Genomic DNA, 23637 nt, shown 5'->3' on the forward strand with positions numbered 1-23637 from the left:
GGTGTCAGAGGAAATCCCATAAAATTGTCAGCGACTCCAGTCACATAGACTGTTTTCTCTGGTACCGCACGGCAAGCGGTACCGAAGCGCCAAGTCTAGGACCAAAAGGCTCCTCAACAGCTTCTACCCCCAAGCCATAACACTGCTGAACAATTAATAAAATCGCCACCGGACAATTTACATTGACTCCCCCTCCCTTTTGTACACTGCTGCTACTCGCTGTTTATTATCTATGCAGTCATTTCACCCCTACCTACAAATAACCTCAAATGACCTGTACCCCCGTACACTGACTCAGTACCGGTGCCCCCTGTGTATAACCTCGTTATTGTTATTCTTATTGTTACTTTTTATTATTACTATTTATTTTAGTCTACTTGGTAAATATTTTCTTAACTCTTCTTGAACTGCACTGTTGTAAGTAAGCATTTCACGGTAAAGTCTACACTTGTTGTATTCGGTGCATGTGACAAATACAGTTTGATTTGATCATTTATCCTTTCTAGTGGGGAAGGATTTAATATCTTATCCACTGTCGTTACTTCCAGAGGTAGGACGATGTGAAGTGAAGGGCTTGGCTTCAGAGCGGAAGCAGTGGGGAGACACACACACTCCCGTGCACACTCAGCGTCTCTGGTACAGAGTGTCTGGTCTAGGGAAAGTCAGACAGATCAGAGGATGGGGGTTGTGTTCCGGCCACACAGTCACATCACATTGTGGACCAACTTTGAGAACACTCCTCTCACAGTGAGGCTAAATGAGATCCTGTGTCTCTAGACTCTGAGTTCACCCACAGAGACTCTGCTTTGACAATCTAAGGATTGGTTGCTAACAGATTTTGTGCTTTTTCTTGTGAGGGAGCATTATTTTGATGATATTGGGGTCTGTATACTGGTTGATCGGTGTAGGTCTGGCTGGCTCTGGGCCTGAGGTCCCCACCCACCTAATACACACATAGTTAAATAAATAAAAAAATACATGCATATACACACACACACACAAGCTATGGTGTAATCTGCTAATATCCACTGCATGATACAATAAGGCACGTTCCCTTGCTATCAACCAGGTCCGTTGGGTCCCATGGTCTACAAACATATACTGTCTCCTTTTTATTACCGTCAACATTAAAACAGAAACCATTCACCAAGGCACAAAGAGTGTGAAAACAGAGTAGGTTGGAACAAATTTTTAAATGTATCTTAGATGTGTTTTTTTTCTCCTGTCAAGGACATAACTGTAATATAATTAGTCTCACCACCTGTTCGTATCCAACGAGGAAGGGAAGAAAGCCTTATCTAGCAAAGGTCAACATTCTCACTCCAGCTGACCTTATTTTACTACCCCCTCCTCTACCCTCTCGCTCTCACCACTCACTCACTCACTCACTCACTCACTCACTCACTCACTCACTCACTCACTCACTCACTCACTCACTCACTCACTCACTCACTCACTCACTCACTCACTATTTCCCAACCTGTTTCTCAAATGTTCTTTCTCAGCCCTCTCTTGTAAATCTTCTTCTGTTCATAAAACTGGATGTGACATGTGAATAGTGTTGTGAAGGGTGCCAGTATTGGAGTGAGTGACAGGCGAGGTGGTGGTCATGTTTTTATTGTTTATCCCCTACCGGTGTGCAGAAATCAAAGCTCCGTCAGCCCCTCTCTGATCTTTGGATAAGGACCAGAGAGCATATTGACAACTGAGTCCTTAACAATAACAACAACAGCAGCCATCCAGCCATTCACTGACGCTTATAGTTTATGCTAATGTTGGACTGTGACTCCTGCGTGACTGACTCTGCCTTTGCTACCCTATTGGTCTTGCATACAAAGCATTGCCTCTTTATGTAAATCTCAACTAAGGATCCTATCTATGCCGGACATCATTTTTTTGTCTCATGTATGGCCGTAGCTCCATAAGAGGACACCATGGTCAGGACATTTGTCTTTTTTTTTCAAATATAAAAAATAAATAATAATAATTTATTATTGTTGAGAGGTAGAATACACAAGGTGCAATTTTGAAAAACTGGTTTTGCATCAGCAATTTTCCTCTTGTTATATGTCACTCACCGACACTCACTTAGCCCATGTCAGTCAAATTTGTTTTGATTAGTTAATTTGTCTAGCCATCTATATAAACTTGTAGTAATCATGGCCGAATTACCTAACGGGCACGCAGGGGACGTGCCCAGGGGCCCCAATTGATTTTGTTAATAATTTTCACTCACAATCATATTGACATGGCATAGGTAATGACTAGATTTGTAGAATTGCAGGACATTAGCTGTACAACTGTACACATATTTCTTCTTCTGTAAACTTATTTGTTTACCTTTTTGTTTATAAAACACTTTTCTGCTAACAGATCCCTCTGTATGTATTCAATTATAGTTTTTAATCCTGACTACAGCCCTGGTCTCATGATAATAATATTCTCTTTTATATGTCGGTGAGATCATGAAGGCTTGTTACAATACCTACTAAATTTAGTTGCCAGTCGAGATCTTTTGATTGCAAATGTTGTTTCCCTGTGGCTTACGGAGAAAACATGCAGGCCGAGAGAATTTGATTCCGATTAGCAATCCTCAAATACCCTGGAGATAGAGGGCTCTGTTGTAGAAAATAAAGTCATTTGTTTTCAATTGAGCCTCAGCAGGGACGCTTCCTCAGTTGTTCCACTCTGCCGTGTGTGTGTGTGTGTGTGTGTGTGTGTGTGTGTGTGTGTGTGTGTGTGTGTGTGTGTGTGTGTGTGTGTGTGTGTGTGTGTGTGTGTGTGTGTGATGCGTGTTTGTGGCCATGTGTGTTGCTCTTTCATTTGTGCAATGTTCTGTGTATGCTTCACTCCATTAATTTAATTGGCCCAGCTCCTTTCTCTTTTAGTTTTTGTTAAGGGGACTGATGAGGAAAATGACTGGAAGCACCTTTGAAGAACTCAAATCATACACCCACACAGGGTTTTGTTGGTTAATAACGCCATATGTACTTCAAATTCTGTAAAGTGCATATTGTGATATCTGTATTATTGCATACAGGCTGACAGATTAAGTAATTGCATACTACTAGTTGCATACTACTCTCAGATTAAGTAGTTGCATACTACTAGTTGCATACTACTCTCAGATTAAGTAGTTGAAAATTGAATGAAGTCTGGTTGTCACCTGAGTAGCTAACTTTTGGGTTTGTCTGTCTGTGTGATTTGGCTCAGAGGAAGCAGTGGGCACTCACTGTCCTCTGCTAAGGTAATGTCTGTCCAGTAACGGAGTGTCCTGTGGTAAATTGGCAATGCCAGGGAGTGGAGAGAGGGAGCGTCTCAGTCTGGCCAGGCTCAGATGGGCTGGAGTTGGTGGCGGTGGCATCTGTTTCTCATGCTCCTGTGCCAGGCTCCAGAGGGGTGAAAGTGTAGCTCTTTATGTCCTCCTGAGCACCACCTGCTTCCCATTACAGGCCCTACTACATGGACTGGTCTCTCCTCCCAGACCCAGACCTCTCACCCAGCACCCATTAACGGGCCCTGCCTGCTTCTAGCTACTACCATCTCCTCTGATACTATACTATAAGTAGGACCCAGTGTTTTCCCAGGTCAAATCATATCATCAAAGAAATATTCCAGGCCCTTCCTCCCTCTCTTTCCCTTCAAACCCCCCTTCTCGCTCTCCTTCCCCCTGTCTCTCGCTCTCCCTCCCCCTGTCTCTTTCTGGTGGGTCATTGTTGATGGGTCCACTAATAGAGAACAGTGTGAGGGCGCAGGCAGGCTGCCGATTGGGTTGATGCAGGCAGGGATGTGAATGCCTGGCCTGTCCTAGCCTAGCCTGGCCTGGCCTGGCTGCCACTAAAACTGAGACTCAGGATAGACTCAGCCAGGGGCTTCACTCTGACTATTCACTCATGCCTTTAGTGAAACTGTGAGACAGTTTGCCCAAAGCTGCAAGTTGATCATCTGCAAAAAATATACCAGCATTGCGGCATTGGCACTGTGGTTTTTTAGTTGATTCATGACAATACCCATGTGAAAACGACAGAAGCTGTCCCTGCAAGTCTGAACAGGTGATGGGTACTGTACTGTAGTGTAGGCCAATGTGATGTTTGTTCAGCATTCTCGAGAGTGCCTTTCTAATAAGCCATAAACAAATAGTGGATTGGGTATAATTGGGTATATTCAAATGGAATATTCTTCCTCACATCTGTCTTCTCCCTGTAGAGTTGAACAGCAGAACATAAGTCTGTAGCTCTAACTGGATCAAGATCAAAGGGAGACACTGCCTACCTCCGCCATGCAGTCCCAGTACTGTACCTCCACTCTGCCTGGAAGAGCCCCTGCTCTCTCTCTCTCTGTCTCTCTCTCTCTCTCTCTCTGGGGATGGAAGAAAACACAGCAAATGAATGCAGGGAGAGACATCAGTGAATTAGCCTTTGCTAGTGTTTAAGTGTTTCATCCTGAGGAGTGGACCTTCATCTGAGGCAGAGGAAGGGGATGAGGATAGACCAGCGGAGAAGCATACATTAGTTAGAGCAGATTCCACTTCAAAAGCTAGCTGCCGCTCTCGTGATGTGAATTTCAATACTACAGAATGTTCTATCACAGAGAGAGGTCTGCTGCTGGAGTGAGACAGGCATTAACAGATAAAATCAGATAGTGAGTGGGTGGAAAAGTGTACTACGTTGTATAGAAATTGTGAATTTGTGTTAGCTACCTTAGTAAATGTGAGGTTAATTAAGACGGTCTTATCTTCCCGGTTTGATGGGTCAGTGATTTTACATTACCAGAGACATTGTGATAACACTGGATCAGAACAAATAGGACAGCATGTAATATTTTGTGTCATAATCAGCTTATCTGGGCAGAGCCCAAGTGTCCAGCCAGACAAACAGGCCTGGATGTGAATGAATGTGTTCATGGCAGGGCTTGTAATGTTTCCTCTCTCTAAGTCTCTACACGGGCCTGTGATGAGAGAGAGAGGGACTCAGATGAAGGGACAGACCAGACACACTGTCTGTCTACTGTCTGTCTGCAGAACAGAATGAGGGAGGCTGCCAACCCCACTGCAGGACCATGGAAAATATGTGCCCTGAGTCCCCCTGAATAATGGAGAACATGGACACTGTTATGTGGGTGAGAGATGGGTGAGAGATCTGAGAGTGATTGTGTGTCATTCTGGCTTGTATTTAGAATGTGTGGGTGGGTGTGTTATGACTATGTAGTGGCAGCCTGGTAATGATTTTGTGACGTCACTCTCTAGGTCACTTGTGGACGTCTGTGTTGAGATGCAGCCTTAGGCTCCCTCTGTCCCCTCACTCACACATCATCCACACATGCTCAGTGCTCCCCACACATACCTGGAGGGTCTACTCTCCTATCTTCTTCTTTCCTCTGGCTGGACTGATGTGATGAACACTGTGTCCTTCCTGCTCAGAAAGAGAACAGTGAGTGAATACCTACCTAGCTCCCCTCCGCAGCTGCCTCATCTACCTGGCTGTCTGGCTACTGCCCACTCTAATGTACTGACCCGATGGCACAATGATTGAGTCCGCCTCAGCCTGAGCTGGGGAACTGTGAACACTGGAGAATGGAGATAATTCAGTGGTGTGTATTGGTTATGTGAATACCGGAGATGTTTACTGTGCACAGGTAAATGATCTGAAATTGGAGGCGAGTGTTACCATGTGAACAGACAGTGCATCTGCAGAGGTTTGAATTGTCATGGTCTGAGAGTGAGTAAGCCTCTGAGTACTTGAGTGGGTAGCAGAGGCAGGAGGGAGTGGGAACAAGGCTATAATGATGCTAGTCATCAGATTCTCTCTGTGTGAGCCTTAATCCACAAAACTTGTTCACATACAAAAACACTCAAACATCCTCAGTTGCCCATGCTTCCAACCTTAAAGAAGAAGTTTACCCAAAATCCAGAAACTCCCAAGTGATTCCAAACATTGAAACTAGTTCAGTGGACTTTGCCCTCTCCTCCTCTGTCTCCCTGTAGTGCTGTACGGAAACAGATGCAAAAACAGGTCAAAAACAGCATGATGTTGCTGGATGCAGGCCTCGCTCTGCTCCATTGCCAGTGAATTCAGAAATTCGCAAAGTGTGGACAAGTTTGTTGTTTTATTAAAAGCTTACGGCCTTAAGATCTCTTTTAGTCTAAAGTATTGTTCGTTTTTCACCAAATAAAGTGTGATTATTTTATGTAATTTTTGTAGCGGAATGCCACAGCAGCAGAGATGGGTAACAAGTGAGCATGTGCGCCCTCGTGGGGAGACCCTGCTGTAATATTCATATATGTAAACATACTGAATTATAATTGGATGCATTTTACCGCCGTATCATACTGTGCTATGATTGGTTAAGACCACCCAGATGGTTAGGTCATGGTCAAGTTAATCATGGTTGGAGATAAGTGAACATGCCCGTTGTAGCTAGCTAATAAAGAGCTACGTTAAGAAATATCCCGTAGTACTGCATTTTATTATTATGTACAAAGCGTGCAAAACAAGACATGGTGTCAGAGTAAAAGGTTTTAAAAGATGGATTTTTCTGGAGTTCCTTCACCTCGAATGGACTGGGAGTCTTCAAACTTACCCGACGCATGGCTTAAGTACAAACAGCATGTGGAGCTAATGTTCACGCGTCCTCTGAAGGACAGAGAAGAGGAAAAGTGCAGCTACCTGCTCCTCTGGATCGGTGAAAAAGGGAGAGATATTTACAACACATGGACACTTACCGAGGCTGAATCAAAGGTACTGAAAACATACTACGGTCGTTTTGAAGAATATGTTGTGCCGAAGACAAATACGATTTTCGCTAGGTACAAATTCCATGAGAAAGTACAGGGTGCTAGCGAGTCTTTTGAACAGTTTGTGACTGAGCTGCGTCTGCTTGTGAAAGACTGTGATTATGCAAACAAGGATGAGATGGTCAGGGACCGTATTGTATTTGGAATACAATCACCGCGAGTGCGAGAGAAACTTTTGAATGTCGGGTCTGAGCTAAAGCTGGACAAAGCTATTGACATAGCCAGATCTCACGAGCTAGCACAGGCTCAGATGAAAAGCATTTCGCCCTGCAGCACGAGCGCATCACGTGAACAAGCAGTGCACACAGTCAGGCAGACATCAAAGCACACCTCCGGTGCACAGAGAGCGCGCTTTAGAACGGAGAGAGACAACTCCAAAACAGAGAGACACAGACTCAAAACGCCCCAAAACATGTGGATATTGTGGATACAAAGTGCATGGCGAACAAGGAAATTGCCCAGCTAAAGGCAAACTGTGTACTAAATGTGGTAAATGGAATCACTTTGCAAAAGTGTGCAGAGTTTACCGTGGAAAAACGGTACACACAGTGAGTGAAGATGAAATGTCAATCAAAGAGTCAAATGCTGATGAACTGTTTATTGATTCAGTGACATCAGAAAAGTCAAATATCAGAGACAGAGCAAGCCTTTGCTGACATTGAGATAGTAACACAAGGCACAAAGCTAAAGTTCAAACTAGACACTGGTGCACAAGTAAACATTATTCCTCTGAATAAGTACCGCAGCTTGACATCTGAGTGCAAGCTACAGCCCACCACGCGCAGACTGACTGGTTATGGTGGTGAACAGCTCCCAGTAAAAGGCACATGCACTTTCAAATGCAAATACAAGGAAAGTGACATGATGTTGGACTTTTACGTTGTTGACACTAGAGCACCTGCAGTGCAAGGTCTTAAAGCATGTTTAGACATGGACCTCATCAAGCTAGTTTTATCAGTAACAGCACCAGTAGAGACAGAAAATGTACTGGAGGAGTTTGCTGATGTTTTTACAGGAATATGATTATTCCCAGGAGATTGTACCATTCACCTTGACCCAGACGCAACCCCAGTGGTCTACCCACCGAGAAAGATTCCCCTTGCTCTCCGTGCCCGTCTGAAGAAAGAGTTGGAGAGCATGGAGCAATCTGACATAGTCACCAAGGTTACAGAACCGACTGACTGGGTAAACGCGTTAGTGGTGGTGGAGAAACCACGCACAGGCAAGCTCCGAATATGTCTCGAACCAAGAGACTTGAACAAGGCTATCAAATGCCCCCAATACCCTTTATCGACGCTAGATGGCATCACACACAAGCTAGCGGGAGCCTGGTACTTCAGTGTCATGGACGATAGATCAGGCTACTGGGCTATCACGCTCACAGAAGAGTCATCTAAGCTCACAACATTCAACACACCGTTTGGACGCTACAGGTTCCGTCGCCTGCCTTTTGGGATTATCTCAGCCCAAGACGAGTTTCAGCGAAAGATCGACGAAGTGTACGAAGGCCTCGACGGAGTTGTGGCAATTGTGGACGACATCCTTGTCTATGGTCGAACCAAAGAGGAGCACAACCGAAACCGCCGTGCGATGCTGCAAAGGTCCCGCGAGAAAGGAGTCCGGCTCAACCGCGAGAAGAGCACAGTCGGCGCTACTTCGGACATCTTCTCACAGCGAATGGAATCAAGCCAGATCCACAGAAGATCTCAGCCATAAAAGAAATGGAGCCACCAAATAACCATGCAGAGCTGGAAACAACTGCTAAAGCAGTCCAGTGAGTTTCTCTGGCACAAGCAACACGACATTGCTTTCCAGAATGTGAAAGACTTGATCACGAGAGAACCAGGACCAATCCTTGCCTACTACGACCCCAACAAAGAGCTCAGACTCCAAGTGGACGCGTCGAAGTATGGACTAGGTGCAGTGCTACTGCAAGAAGGAAAGCCCATCGGCTACGCTTCCAAATCTCTCACAGACTGTGAAATCAACTACACTCAAATCGAAAAGGAGCTCTACGCCATTCTGTTCGGATGTAAACGTTTCCATCAGTACGTATATGGACAACAAGTCATTGTGGAATCTGACCACAAGCCCCTTGAGTCAATCATGAGGAAACCACTAGCCGCAGCCCCGCCAAGGCTACAGAGAATGATCCTTCAACTATGAAAATACGACTTCTCAATCACTCACCGTCCAGGCAAAGACAGCCCTGTCGCAGACACACTCTCCAGGAAGTTTCTTACCTATAAGGACAGCAGCCTCAGTGAAGGCATGGACATGCAAGTGCACACTGTGTACAGCAACTTACCAGTTAGTGACACAAAGCTGAAGGAGAGCCAAGCAGAAACAGAAAAGGACTCACAACTCACACAGCTGAGGAAAGTCATACAGGATGGATGGCCTGAGGAGAGGAGAAAATGCCCTCAGAGCGTCTCAGAATTCTGGAACCATCGTGATGAACTATCACAGATCAATGGAATCATTTTCAAATGAGAGAAAAATCATAATTCCTGCCAGTCTCAGAGAAGAGACAAAGATCCATGCTGGACACATGGGCATGGAAAAGTGCAAACAGAGAGCACGGGACATGTTGTTTTGGCCCGGAATGTGCAAACAAATAGAGGACATTGTTGGTAAATGTGCCATATGTCTTGAACGATGCCCCTCAAACACCAAAAAGCCAATGTTACCTCACTGTATCCCAGACTGACCCTGGCAGGTCATGGCAACCGATCTCTTCACCTGGAACAACGAGGACTACATCATAACAGTGGACTACTACAGCAGATACTTCGAACTCGACAAGCTTCACAGCACCACATCTGCAGCTGTGATACACAAGCTGAAAGCAATCTTTGCCAGGCAGGGCATTGTAGAGACTTTAATATCTGACAATGGGCCCTGTTACAAATCAAAGGAGTTTGAATCCTTCACAAAAGCATGGGAGTTTACACATCACCACAAGCCCACATTACCCTCAAAGTTATGGCCTTGCTGAAAAATCTGTGCAGATTGCTAAATCACTCATGGACAAAGCAAAAGCAGACAAGAGAGATGCCTACCTCAGTCTCCTCGAATACCGCAACACTCCAGTTGACAACTTCAATTCACCAGCCCAGCTTTTGATGAGCCGCAGACTTCGTTCAACCCTTCCCAGCACCAACCAGCAGCTGCAACCTGAGGTCATCAGCTACAAGGAAATGCATAAAAAACGTGCACAGAGACAACAACAACAAAAGCGATACTACGACAGGTCAGCGAGACCACTGCCACCACTGATCGACGGAGAGTCAGTTAGAATCCAGGAGCATGGCCTCTGGAAGCCAGCAGTCGTCATCCAGCCAGCTGACACTGAACGTTCATATCACGTCCGCACCGCAGAAGGAGCAGTGTACCGCCGCAATCGTCGTCACCTACTGAACACAAAAGAACAACACACTGATGAGATGAACTGTTCCCCTGAAAGAGAACGTGATGGACTAAACACACACACAGCACAACATACACCACACTTACCTGCAACACCACAAGAGCTGTTGACTGACACAGAAGCATGCTCAGCATCATATCGCACAAGGTCAGGAAGAGAGTTCAAGCCCAGAGCTGTCCTAGACATGTGAAATGTCAAAGGGTGTAGGCGGCTCGCTGCCCTAAAAGAGTTCCAGACTGTAAACTTGTTATTGAAAGTTCACTTGAAATGCTTTGTTATTGTATTTGTTTGAAATGTTAAGATGTCATTTCTACAGTGAAAGCTGAGTTGCTGAGAATCCCTTGTTTGAAAAGAAACAGTATGTTGGATCATTGTTTCAGAGTCTATGTTGATTCAGTTGGTGTATTATGCAATATAAATGGTTACTTACATTGAGTTCAAACTACAGAGCATGTATTCAAAAGAAACGCTTAGAATATGTAAACATTTTTCTTTTGTTTTAAAAGAAGGGGGATGTAATATTCATATGTGTAAACATACTGAATTATAATTAGATGCATTTTACCACCGTATCATACTGTGCTATGATTGGTTAAGACCACCCAGGTGGTTAGGTCATGGTCAGTTGATCGTGGTTAGAGATAAGTGAACATGCCCGTTGTAGCTAGCTAATAAAGAGCTACTTTAAGAAATATCCTGTAGTACTGCATTTTATTATTTTGTACAAAGCGTGCAAAACAAGACACCTGCTACGTAGAAACGTCATGAAATGCCCTTATATGGAGCTTGACGTCACCGATTCAAGTTGTAATTTTTGGGGGGGAGAACGAGCTGGTGCGAAAGTTGATAGTTAGGCTTATGTAACCGATGTGAAATGGCTAGTTAGTTAGCGGTGGTACGCGCTAATGGCGTTTCAACCAGTGACGTCACTCGCTCTGAGACTTGAAGTGGGGTTTCCCCTTGCGTTGCAAGGGCCGCGGCTTTTGTGGCGCGATGGGTAATGATGCTTCGTTGGTGTCAGTTGTTGATGTGTGCAAGGGTCCCTGGTTCGAGCCCAGGTTGGGGTTACACTTATCGCATGTAAAGTGAGTTACGCAAAGTGGACAAATTGATGGCAGCAAGAGCAAGCTGGTGTTCGGTCTCTGGCTGCACTTTATACAGGAAATCAAGGGAAGACGGCACCACATGTAGCTGTTGTCCTATAAAAGGTACGGAGAGTTGCAGGATATGGTTAGTAGCAATTCAAAATAGTAAATTTGATTTACTGTAAATAATCCAGCAGCCAACCTTGCATCGCTGCATGTGTGTAGCAAGTACTTCGGCGACGATGCATATGAACGAGAGATGCAATCGGAAAGGACAAGGTACAACTGTTGCTACTGTATTTCCATGGACTGGATCTGGCGCAGTGCCAAAATACAAAATCGCGTTTGAGAAGAGAAAGCGTCAAAGCAAACGTGCGAAGGTATGTAGCCTTACCTGATTCTTGAAGTTTGAGGTGTTCTTATTGTGTTATTACCAGTGCATCATAAATGTAGATATAGAGGCCGAGGTGCTCTACAGGTTAGCATGTGTCCTATGTATTTATGACAGGGGGGTTGAGAGACAATAGACGTGTCACCTTACATTGCAGAACAGAACATCCCACAAACATTGTGATAAATAAACATAGGCTTTATAGTGTTTTGGGCTAATGTGAAAACATAAACAGACTAATGGTCGTTCTCATAGAGGTTTATGATAAGCGATCATTCAATAAATGTAAAGTTTAGCTACTTACTCGTTACTGTAGATAATTCATTTTTGGAGTAAAGACAAAGTTTATGTGGAGGGGGAGGGGGTCAGTCCTGTCGCTGCAGAACTACTGCTTCTACTACTGCTGCTGCTGCTACTGCTATGGCTACTGCTGTTGCTATAGCTGCTGCTACTGCTGCCACTCTGTGCAGGGGAGAGAGGGACCAGAGCCCAGGAGAGCATACTGCTGATTCTGGGGCTACTGCTGCCACTATTGCTACTGCTGCATGAAGCTTAATACTGGACGTCTAGTATAGAATACCTCGATAAGGGCTAAAGCTATACTGATACCCAGCACAAAATGCTGCAGAGCTGAGGAGCTTATATTGTAAATCCTGCCTCCCTCCATTTCTCTATTTCTCCCATCTCCATTTCCCTCCTTTTCATGCTTTACCCGCCTCTCTCTCTCTCTCTCTCTCTCTCTCTCTCTCTCTCTCTCTCTCTCTCTCTCTCTCTCTCTCTCTCTCTCTCTCTCTCTCTCTCTCTCTCTCTCTCTCTCTCTCTCTCTCTCTCTCTCTCTCTCTCTCTCTCTCTCTCTCTCTCTCTCTCTCTCTCTCTCTCTCTCTCTCTCTCTCTCTCTCTCTCTCTCACACACACACTGACACTCTTGCTGTCACTCTTTCACCCTCTCATTGTTTTCTCTTTTTTTCTCTTTCTGTCCATCTCTCTTTCTGTCTCTGTGTCTCTCTTCATATTGTCAAGGAAATACTCACTCACTCACTCACTCACTCACTCACTCACTCACTCACTCACTCACTCACTCACTCACTCACTCACTCACTCGCACTCTTGCTGTCACTCTTTCACCCTCTCTCATCGCTCCTTTTCACTCTCACTCTGTCCATCTCTCGCTCTCTCTTTGCTCCAGGCTGTGTGAGTATCACTGTGTGTGTCTCTGCATGTGAGAGGAGGGTTGTCAGTGTGCTCTGAGCAGCTGAGGGGAGGTTGCCACAGGACTCACAGGGGAGCAGGGAGGGGCTGAGGGTGTCTGAGAGTTGCACTGTGTCTGTTCTGTGATTCAGTAGGCACACAACACACACACACACACACACACGCGCGCGCCAGACGAGTAGAGTGTTAACAGCGCAGGCATCTGCGCCTGCGCACACAGACTAAAGCTGTGCAGTTATGTAACTTACTCTGCCATTTCAAATGATTTCTGATCATAACTGCTTGATGTGCTGGGCTGGATTACTGTGTAATTGGGCTGGGGGTACAGGATGAGACGTGTAGTCAGTGCTGCTCTGCGGATCCTGAGTGTAGCTGCCTGGGCTGGGGTGTAGGTAAAAGAGGGAGATTCTTTTTGAGGTTGTTTAGAGCCCAGTGCAGCGCAGTCGCACGCTAACGCTAAGCAGTGCTAGGCTACTGCCTCCCCTCAGAGCCAACTCTGTCTCCCATCCTCACTGTGGAGTTAGCGCATACAGAGCTTCCCTAACCCTGCCCTCCCAGATGGAGAGGGAAAGCAGGGATACAAAGAACAACAAGGAGTCTCCTGGTCACTTCCGTTGTGTGTGTGTGTGTGTGTGTATATCTTCGGCTGGCATTTTGAGAGGCAACAAATTAGCTGTAAAGCTCTGCTCTCCTGTCACAGATGATGTACTGTGTGTTTCTGTGTGTTAGTCTCTCAGTAAAAGGTAAAATGTTCTGGCACTGTGTGACTGCCTGCCTCAGTACATTTGAATGACTACCGCTGAATGGTCTTTTTGACAGTATATTTGTCAATAGGATTCAAATTCAGGTTAATTCTGGCTTCAAGCATCTTTCATCCTTAACTGTTCCACAGTTCTCCCGGAGACAAGACTGAGAAAACAGAATGGAACAGATAACTCTCTCTCTATCTCTCACTCACTCGCAGTGCCTCTAGCTACAGCATAGGCAGGGTTAGGAGGAGCCCTCCCATTTGCATGATGGGGTGAGAGGACATATTCCCCTGCAACCTCACCACAGAAAATAACTCGCTTTTTCATATTTACATGGTAAGACAGCAGCAAAAGGGCTGAGGATGAAAAGGGAATAGAATCCTATGTCATTAAATCAGTGTCTGGACTGTGCGGTTGATTATGCTGAGAGGACTGGTAGAAGAGGACAGGGTACAGGGGCTAGAAGTACCTGGTTGGCTGGGACTAGGAGGGAGGGACATATCCTCTGAAAGATGTGTCCAGGCCACTGCAGCCCAACCAGAAGCTGAGAGCCTGAGGAAACTACCACAGGATAGCAAGTGTTTTTCCCTGTTCTGTCAACATGAGTGCTCTCAATGGTGCTGAACACTCTACAGACCATTATGTCAAGTCACTGTTGTGGCATCATGCTCTGTTATGAATGTTCTGCTCTGATTCAACCCTACTTGCCACAATACTCTTCATACTGTGTATGAGCGTCCTATACAATATGATTCAAGCCATGACAACAGTTGACTAATTTGCTATTAATTATTTTGGTTGCCTGTACTGTAGTGTCTGTAGCAATCCCAGTGCCTCTCTCCCCTCCTCCATGTCTCTCAGTACTGGAGTGGTCCCATATGATTCACAATTAAGACACATGGTTCCTGGATGCAACAGGAGACTCAGATATGGAAGGGTTGAGTCTCCAGTGTATCTTTTTCCTGGCTCACATTCTAACACAGTCTGGAGAACACATGACTCCCACACACACTGTAGTTAGTACATGTGGGTGGACACGGAGGAAGTAGTTCACTATACTGTTTAACCCTCCTCTGTTGTGATTGTATGTATATTCATGTCATTGTGGCCCAAACGATATATCCAGTTTAAGGGGGTTCGTCGCCCTCATCTGTCTTCATTTCATGTGCAGTAAACGCCTATACACTTTATCCTGGAGCTCATTACTCACAATGGCAGCCATTTGAATCTTTTATCGGAGGGCTTTTTAATTGAACATTGGCTTGTGCGTTCCAAACAAATGGGCCTGAGCAGCTTGGGAGCTATGTATGTATGTGCGTGCGTGTGTGTGAAATATTCATAGGAATGCTTAGCCCGATGTCAAGCTGTCTGGTTCTAAAAACTGTACAAATTGTACCGGCACACCAGGGACACAGGCGGAGAGAGAGATTTTTGTGGTGGGTGTGTGCAATTCACTTATGGTTAATAATGTAGGTGGAAAAATGTAACCCTCTACTCATAACCACGTACAGCATACACACACACGCATAATTGAACTTGATCACAGTCTGGTAGACTGGTTGCGAGAGAGAAGGGTGGTCAAAGATGCAGTCATAGCAACTGTCAGTTGCCTGGGGTTAAGCAGCACAAGGTCAAAGAGCAAAGCTGGTCCCTCCCCCTCCATCCGCTCTCGTTCTGCCTCTGACATATTGCTGGAGAACCCCTGTGCCAACTCAAAAGCACAACCAACATAGCATCATATTGATATAAAAAATCAAATAAGTAACTTTCTATTACAAAGACAGTGACAGTATATGTATTTTTCAGAAATATTGGGAAAATCCCACCTTGAAATGACTGATGTGCATATGAATGTGTTTTCATATGCATTGTGTGCTGTGGTCTATACTGATGCTTATTGTGGTCCTGTCTAGGGACCTAGCTCAATGACTATCTATCTATCTATCTATCTTATCTATCTATCTATCTATCTATCTATTAAAGCCAAATTAAGTCTGTTAAGATGGCGTCTCTTGGAGACATAACATGCACAGATCTCATTGAGTAGCTCCAGTTGAAGGCTGACCGGGGTACTGCAGGCTGCCATTAGCAACTAAATTATCCTTATAACTTCTTCTGGAAGGACGTACATCTGGTGTATTAGAAGCAATTATTGGTACCATGATTTTCTTCTAATGTCTGTTTATTTACATGAAGATTGACCATGAAGATTGCAGTTTTTCCATTCACTATAATGGAGGATCCTGTTTTCTCCTAACAATGCCTGCAGTACCATGGTCGGTCTTGAACTGTCGTGGCTTCAATGAGAGGAGGCAGTCATTCTCCCCTGGTCTAGCTCCATTCCACCAGGGAGTGTACAGTAGTGGACCACATTGACACAGTTAAAATCCCTTTTAATTCTACACACTAATCTTAATATCCAGCTGCACTTCCTCTGCACCCGTTCACTCTCAGCATGCCTAGCAAGGGCATTCCATATTTATGCTTCACAGCAATCCGTTGGCTGGAGCGCAATCTTTATTTTTATTTATTTAACCTTTATTTAACTAGGCAAGTCAGCTAAGAGCAAATTCTTATTTACAATGACGGCCTACCCCGCCCAAAGCCTAACCCGGACGATGCTGGGCCAATTGTGCACCGCCCTATGGGAGTCCCAATCACGGCCGGTTGTGATACAGCCTGGAATCGAACCAGGGTCTGTAGTGACGCCTCCAGCACTGAGATGCAGTGCCTTAGACCGCTGCGCCACTCGGGAGCCCAAAATCTACTGAAGACCAGAAGGAAACAATATTGACACAAGCCAGTTGCTGTTCACAGTTAGGACATGTGTTTTGATAGGTTCCTATAAAATGTGTCAATTCATCGTGGATAAAGACATTGAAATGGTAACTCTAGGTCTGATTAAATCTGCAGCTAGAATTAACACCACTAGGGCTTTCAAGGTCTCCTCATTTGTTTTATGGGGACTTAGTTTGAGGTGACACCTGGACCCAGTAAAAGCTGTCAATGCTGATATTAAAATGTTATATTGTACCAGGCAGTCCACCTGAGAATTCATCCCATTGTTTCTGTCATTATACATCTATATTTGTGGATCCTGGGACCACTTATGGGAGGCTGGCTTTCATCCCACCTATTTTCTCTAACTACGTATTCCCTGGAAGACTCCCTATTCAATTGACAACTCAATTAAACAGCTGATCGATAGATGGGTGTTGTGAAAACCAGAGGCTTGGTTGGGAAACGCATCTCATTACATGTGGGGAAGGAGTATCAGCAGCTTTCATGTGGACCCTGCCTGGCCTGGTGGCAGAGGGGCTGCTGGGAATGGAGGCTCTGAGCTTGTGTTTTATAGGAGTGATTCTAAAGACAGCATGTTATTATAACCCAGCCCTCTCTCTGGACTGTAAAATAACAGCTCTGTATTGGTCACTGAAAATGAGGACAGAATATGGGTCATTGGGTTTTAATTTATATGTTTATTGTAAATCACAGATCTTGTGAATGAGGCTTTTTACAAGTGAAAAAGTGAAGGGCTTTTTAACGTTTTTCTCTTCAATCGGAACTGCACTTATGCTGAACATTGAGGCTCCCAGAATTGAGAGGCAGGTGGTTGACACCTTTTTATAGTGGCATTGGGATCGCAATGAAGAAGAAAAGAGTTGAATGGAGTCTTTCTCCCTCTTATCTCTCTAGCCCGCCCTCTCACATGCGCACACACACACACACTCACACATGCCGAGACAGCACTGAATAAATGAAAAGCTCTGTCCCCCACTGACAAGTCTCGTTGTCAGACCGTGTTCTCTCTCAGGACACTGTGTTGTCATACTGTGGCATGACAACATTTAAGTCATTGTCCCTGCCAAAGCAGAAAAGCCATCCACAGTCTTTTCTTTTTCTCAGGAGACTGAGAGCAGCAGGAAAAGGGAGGAGTGTGAAGATCTTGACGAGGCAGTAAAGAAAAATAATCAAACATGTCAGACTTTGGTAAGTGCTCTAAAAATACAGTACATCTGGCTGAGAGAGAGAGAGAGAGAGAGAGAGAGAGGAGAGAGAGAGAGAGAAAGGAGAGAGAGGAGAGGAGAGAGAGAGAGAGGAGAGAGAGAGAGAGAGAGAGAGAGAGAGAGAGAGAGAGAGAGAGAGAGAGAGAGAGAGAACTGTGGTGTTTGTCACACTGCTGGCTTTCTGGAGGTGATTATAGAAATTGACAAATAGACTCACATTAATTGTATTTGCTTGTCTAGCATTACAAAAAAAAAAAAATTGATCATCTGTGTGCTACATTCTGATAATGCTAGGCTGTACAGTATTAATGCATTCCTGTTTACACTGCTCTTTCCACAGATGACAATATCCACATACATTATTCTAGATGCGATACATTATAGAGATACACTTAGCTAGTAAAATGTATCCTTGGGGCCTGGCTATGTTGGCACAGGTGTACAGTACCAGTCAAAAGTTTGGACACACCTACTCATTCAAGGGTTTTTCTTTATTTTTACTATTTTCTGCATTGTAGAATAATAGTGAAGACATCAAAACTATGAAATAACACATATGGAATCATGTAGTAACCAACAAAGTGCGAAGAATCTCAAATATAAAATATATTTCGATTTGTTTAAAAGTATCCACCCTTTGCCTTGATGACAGCTTTGCACTCTCTTGGTATTTTCTCAACCAAGGAGTTGCCACATATGCTGAGCACTTGTTGGCTGCTTTTCCTTCACTCTGCGGTCCAACTCATCCCAAACCATCTCAATTGGGTTGAGGTCGGGTGATTGTGGAGGCCAGGTCATCTGAAGCAGCACTCATCACTCTCCTTCTTGGTCAAATAGCTCTTACACAGCCTGGAGGTGTGTTGGGTCATTGTCCTATTGATGCACAAATGATAGTCCCACTAAGCGCAAACCAGATGGGATGGCGTATTGCTGCAGAATGCTGTGGTAGCCATGATGGTTAAGTGTGCCTTGATTTCTAAATAAATCACGACAGTGTCACCAGAAAAGCACCATCCCACCACCTCCTCCATGCTTCACGGCAGGAACCACACATGTGGAGATCATCCGTTCACCTACTCTGCGTCTCACAAAGACACAGGGGTTGGAACCAATAATCTCAAATTTAGACTCATCAGACCAAAGGACAGCTTTCCACTGTTCTAATGTCCATTGTTCGTGTTTCTTGGCCCAAGCATGTCTCTTCTTATTATTGGTGTCCTTTAGTAGTGGTTTCTTTGCAGCAATTTGACCATGAAGGCCTGATTCACGCAGTCTCCTCTGAACAGTTGATGTTGAGATGTCTGTTACTTGAACTCTGAAGTAGAGGTCGACCGATTAATCAAATGGTCAATTAATTAGGGCCGATTTCAAGTTTTCATAACAATCGGTAATCGGTATTTTTGGACACCGATTTGCCGATAATTAAATAAATAAAAAATATTTATTCATACACCTTTATTTAACTAGGTAAGTCAGTTAAGAACACATTCTTATTTTCAATGACGGCCTAGGAACGGTGGGTTAAAAACCTCTTACATCTAAGATGTTCCGCTAGCGGAACGCCTCGCCAATATCCAATGATAGAGCGTGGCGCGAATTACAAACACCTCAAAAATCCCAAAACTTCAATTTTTCAAACATATGACTATTTTACACCATTTTAAAGACAAGACTCTCCTTTATCTAACCACATTGTCCGATTTCAAAAAGGCTTTACAACGAAAGCAAAACATTAGATTATGTCAGGAGAGTACCCAGCCAGAAATAATCACACACCCATTTTTCAAGCTAGCATATAATGTCACAAAAACCAAAACCACAGCTAAATGCAGCACTAACCTTTGATGATCTTCATCAGATGACACTCCTAGGACATTATGTTATACAATACATGCATGTTTTGTTCAATCAAGTTCATATTTATATCAAAAAACAGCTTTTTACATTAGCATGTGACGTTCAGAACTAGCATACCCACCGAAAACTTCCGGTGAATTTACTAAATTACTCACGATAAACGCTCACAAAAAACATAACAATTATTTTAAGAATTATAGATACAGAACTCCTTTATGCAATCGCGGTGTCCGATTTTAAAATAGCTTTTCGGTGAAAGCACATTTTGCAATATTCTGAGTAGATAGCCCGGCCATCATGGCTAGCTATTTTGACACCCACCAAGTTTGGCACTCACCAAACTCAGATTTACTATAAGAAAAATTGGATTACCTTTGCTGTTCTTCGTCAGAATGCACTCCCAGGACTTCTACTTCAACACCCAATGTTGTTTTGGTTCCAAATAATCCATAGTTATATCCAAATAGCTGCGTTTTGTTCTTGCGCTCAAGACACTATCCGAAGGGTGACGCGCCGGCGCGTATCGTGACAAAAAAAGTCAAAATATTCCATTACCGTACTTCGAAGCATGTCAACCGCTGTTTAAAATGAATTTTTATGCGATTTTTCTCATAAAATAGTGATAATATTCCAACCGGGAGACCTTGTTTTCGTTCAAACACTGAAAATAGAAAATGGAGTCGTCACATGCACGCGCGCACCAGTGTCATTGTTCTCAGAACGACCACTTTCCAAAACCCCTACTGTTTTTAGCCCAGGGACTGCAGAGTCATCATTCCTCGTTCTGGCGCCTTCTGAGAGCCTATGGGAGCCTTAGAAAATGTCACGTTACAGCAGAGATCCTCTATTTTTGATAAAGAGGCTATAGAAGGACAAGAAATGGTCAGACAGGGCACTTCCCATATAGAATCTTCTCAGGTTTTGGCCTGCCATATGAGTTTTGTTATACTCACAGACACCATTCAAACAGTTTTAGAAACTTTAGGGTGTTTTCTATCCAAATAAAATAATTATATTCATATTCTAGTTTCTGGGCAGGAGTAATAACCAGATTAAATCAGGTACGTTTTTATCCGGCCGTGAAAATACTGCCCCCTATCCTAAACAGGTTAACTGCCTTGTTCAGGGGCAGAACGACAGATTTTTACCTTGTCAGCTCAGGGATTCAATCTTTCAACCTTACGGTTAACGAGTCTAACACTCTAACCACCTGCTTTACATTGCACTCCATGAGGAGCCTGCCTGTTACGCGAATGCAGTAAGAGGCCAAGGTAAGTTGCTAGCTAGCATTAAACTTATCTTATAAAAAACAATCAATCAATCATAATCACTAGTTAACTACACATGGTTGATGATATTACTAGTTTATCTAGCCTGTCCTGCGTTGCATATAATCGATGCGGTGCGCATTCGCGAAAAAGGACTGTCATTGCTCCAATGTGTACCTAACCATAAACATCAATGTCTTTCTTAAAATCAATACACAAGTATATATTTTTAAACCTGCATATTTAGCTAAAAGAAATCCAGGTTAGCAGGCAATATTAACCAGGTGAAATTGTGTCACTTCTCTTGCGTTCATTGCACGCAGAGTCAGGATATATGCAACAGTTTGGGCCATCTGGCTCGTTGCGAACTAATTTGCCAGAATTGTACTTAATTATGACATAACATTGAAGGTTGTGCAATGTAACAGGAATATTTAGTCGTTTTGTTTTCGAGGTGATAGTTTCCGGATTCGACCATATTAATGACCTAAGGCTCGTATTTATGTGTGTTTATTATATTATAATTAAGTCTATGATTTGATAAAACAGTCTGACTGAGCGGTGGTAGGCACCAGCAGGCTCGTAAGCATTCATTCAAACAGCACTTTCGTGCGTTTTGCCAGCAGCTCTTCGCAATGCTTCAAGGATTGCACTGTTTATGACTTCAAGCCTATCAACTCCCAAGATTAGGCTGGTGTAACTGATGTGAAATGGCTAGCTAGTTAGCGGGTGCGCACTAATAGCGTTTCAAACGTCACTCGCTCTGAGACTTGGAGTAGTTGTTCCCCTTGCTCTGCAAGGGCCGTGGCTTTTGTGGAGCGATGGGTAATGCTGCTTCGAGGGTGGCTGTTGTCAATGTGTTCCTGGTTCGAGCCCAGGTAGGAGCGAGGAGAGGGACGGAAGCTATACTGTTACACTGGCAATACTAAAGTGCCTATAAGAACATCCAATAGTCAAAGGTATATGAAATACAAATCGTAGAGAGAGAAATAGTCCTATAATAACTACAAGCTAAAACTTCTTACCTGGGAATATTGAAGACTCATGTTAAAGGAACCACCAGCTTTCATATGTTCTCATGTTCTGAGCAAGGAACTTAAACGTTAGCTTTCTTACATGGCACATATATTGCACTATTACTTTCTTCTCCAACACTTTGTTTTTGCATTATTTAAACCAAATTGAACATGTTTCATTATTTATTTGAGGTTAAATTGATTTTATTGACGTATTATACTAAGTTAAAATAAGTGTTCATTCAGTATTGTTGTAATTGTCATTATTACAAATATATATATTTTTAAATCGGCCGATTAATTGTTATCGGCTTTTTTTGGTCCTCCAATAATCGGTATTGGTATTGACGTTGAAAAATCAGCATCGGTCGACCTCTACTCTGAAGCATTTATTTGTGCTGCAATTTCTGAGGCTGGTAACTAATAAACGTATCCTATGCAGCAGAGGTAACTCTGGATCTTCCTTTCCTGTGGCGGTCCTCATGAGAGCCAGTTTCATCATAGCGCTTGATGGTTTTTTGACTGCATTTGAAGAAACATTCAAAGTTATTGACATTTTTCAGATTGACTGACCTTCATGTCTTAAAGTAGTGATGGACTGTTGTTTCTCTTTGTTTATTTGAGCTGTTCTTATAAGGCTATCTTCTGTATACCACCCCTACCTTGTCACAACACAACTGATTGGCTCAAACGCATTAAATGGATAGAAATTCCACAAATGTACTTTTAATAAGGCACACCTGTTAATTGAAATGCATTCCAGGTGACTACCTCATGAAGTTGGTTGAGAGGATGCCAAGAGTGTGCAAAGCTGTCATCATGGCAAAGGGTGGCTACTTTGAAGAATCTGAAATATAAAATATATTTAACACTTTTTTGATTACTACATGATTCCATATGTGTTATTTCATAGTTGTGATGTCTTCACTATTATTCTACAATGCATAAAATAGTAAAAATAAATATATATATTGAATGGGTAGGTTTTTCCAGACTTTTGAGTGGTATTGTGTACAGTTCAGGTTGTGTAGATGTCATGGTTGTTCACAGGAGGTCAGCTGTGTGTTACACAAGCCCTCTGCTCCCATGTGCTGCTCTCTGCCTCTCCCCTACCTCTGCACCCCAAGGACCGTTTCTCAGAAATGTCAGTGTGCCTTCTGGGCTGCATGGCCTTGGCTCTATACAAAGGGTCAGGAAGAGAAGAAAGGACAAGGCAGAAAGCAGCTAGTGCTGAGAGTAATCCACTCTGACTACTCTGGAAGGCGTTTTAAAGAGGAGCCTTTCTCCCTTTGTGCTCGCCTTTCCATGACATTTTAAAACATATACAGTATTTCATCAGGATGGATAATGCTGGGGCTCTCTCTCTCTCTCTGTCCCGCTCTCTTTCTCTCTCTCTCTCCCGCTCTCCTCTCTCTCTCTCGCTCTCTCTCCCGCTCTCCTCTCTCTCTCGCTCTCTCTCTCGCTCTCTCTCCCACTCTCCTCTCTCTCTCCTCTTTCTCTCTCGCTCTCTCTCCCGCTCTCGCTCTCTCTCCCGCTCTCCTCTCTCTCTCTCTCCCGCTCTCCTCTCTCTCTCGCTCTCTCTCTCGCTCTCTCTCCCACTCTCCTCTCTCTCTCCTCTTTCTCTCTCGCTCTCTCTCCCGCTCTCCTCTCTCTCTCTCTCCCGCTCTCCTCTCTCTCTCTCTCCCGCTCTCCTCTCTCTCTCTCTCCCGCTCTCCTCTCTCTCTCTCCCGCTCTCCTCTCAATTCAATTCACTTTATTGGCATGACGTAACAATGTACATATTGCCAAAGCTTATTTTGGATATTTACAATATAAAAATAAAAATAAAAATT

General features: G+C 43.9%; 1 protein-coding gene across 3 annotated transcripts in view; it reads left to right on the top strand.

Moving 5' to 3' along the window:
• LOC106579913 (RIMS-binding protein 2) overlaps nt 1–23637 on the top strand; it is a 116894-nt gene that overhangs the window by 26102 nt on the left and 67155 nt on the right. The window contains exons 1-2 of one of the 3 annotated variants that reach the window (XM_082966284.1): nt 11096–11688; nt 17564–17647. In XM_082966284.1, the coding sequence (XP_082822410.1) occupies nt 11524–11688; nt 17564–17647 (249 nt within the window). In that variant the 5' untranslated portion in view covers nt 11096–11523. Of the gene's footprint in view, nt 1–11095; nt 11689–17563; nt 17648–23637 lie in introns of those variants that run through there. The other 2 variants (XM_045703081.2, XM_082966285.1) reach the window with 2 other exon arrangements.

The sequence above is a fragment of the Salmo salar genome, chromosome 20, assembly GCF_965601325.2.
Source record: "Salmo salar chromosome 20, fSalSal1, whole genome shotgun sequence".
Classification (NCBI taxonomy): domain Eukaryota; kingdom Metazoa; phylum Chordata; class Actinopteri; order Salmoniformes; family Salmonidae; genus Salmo; species Salmo salar.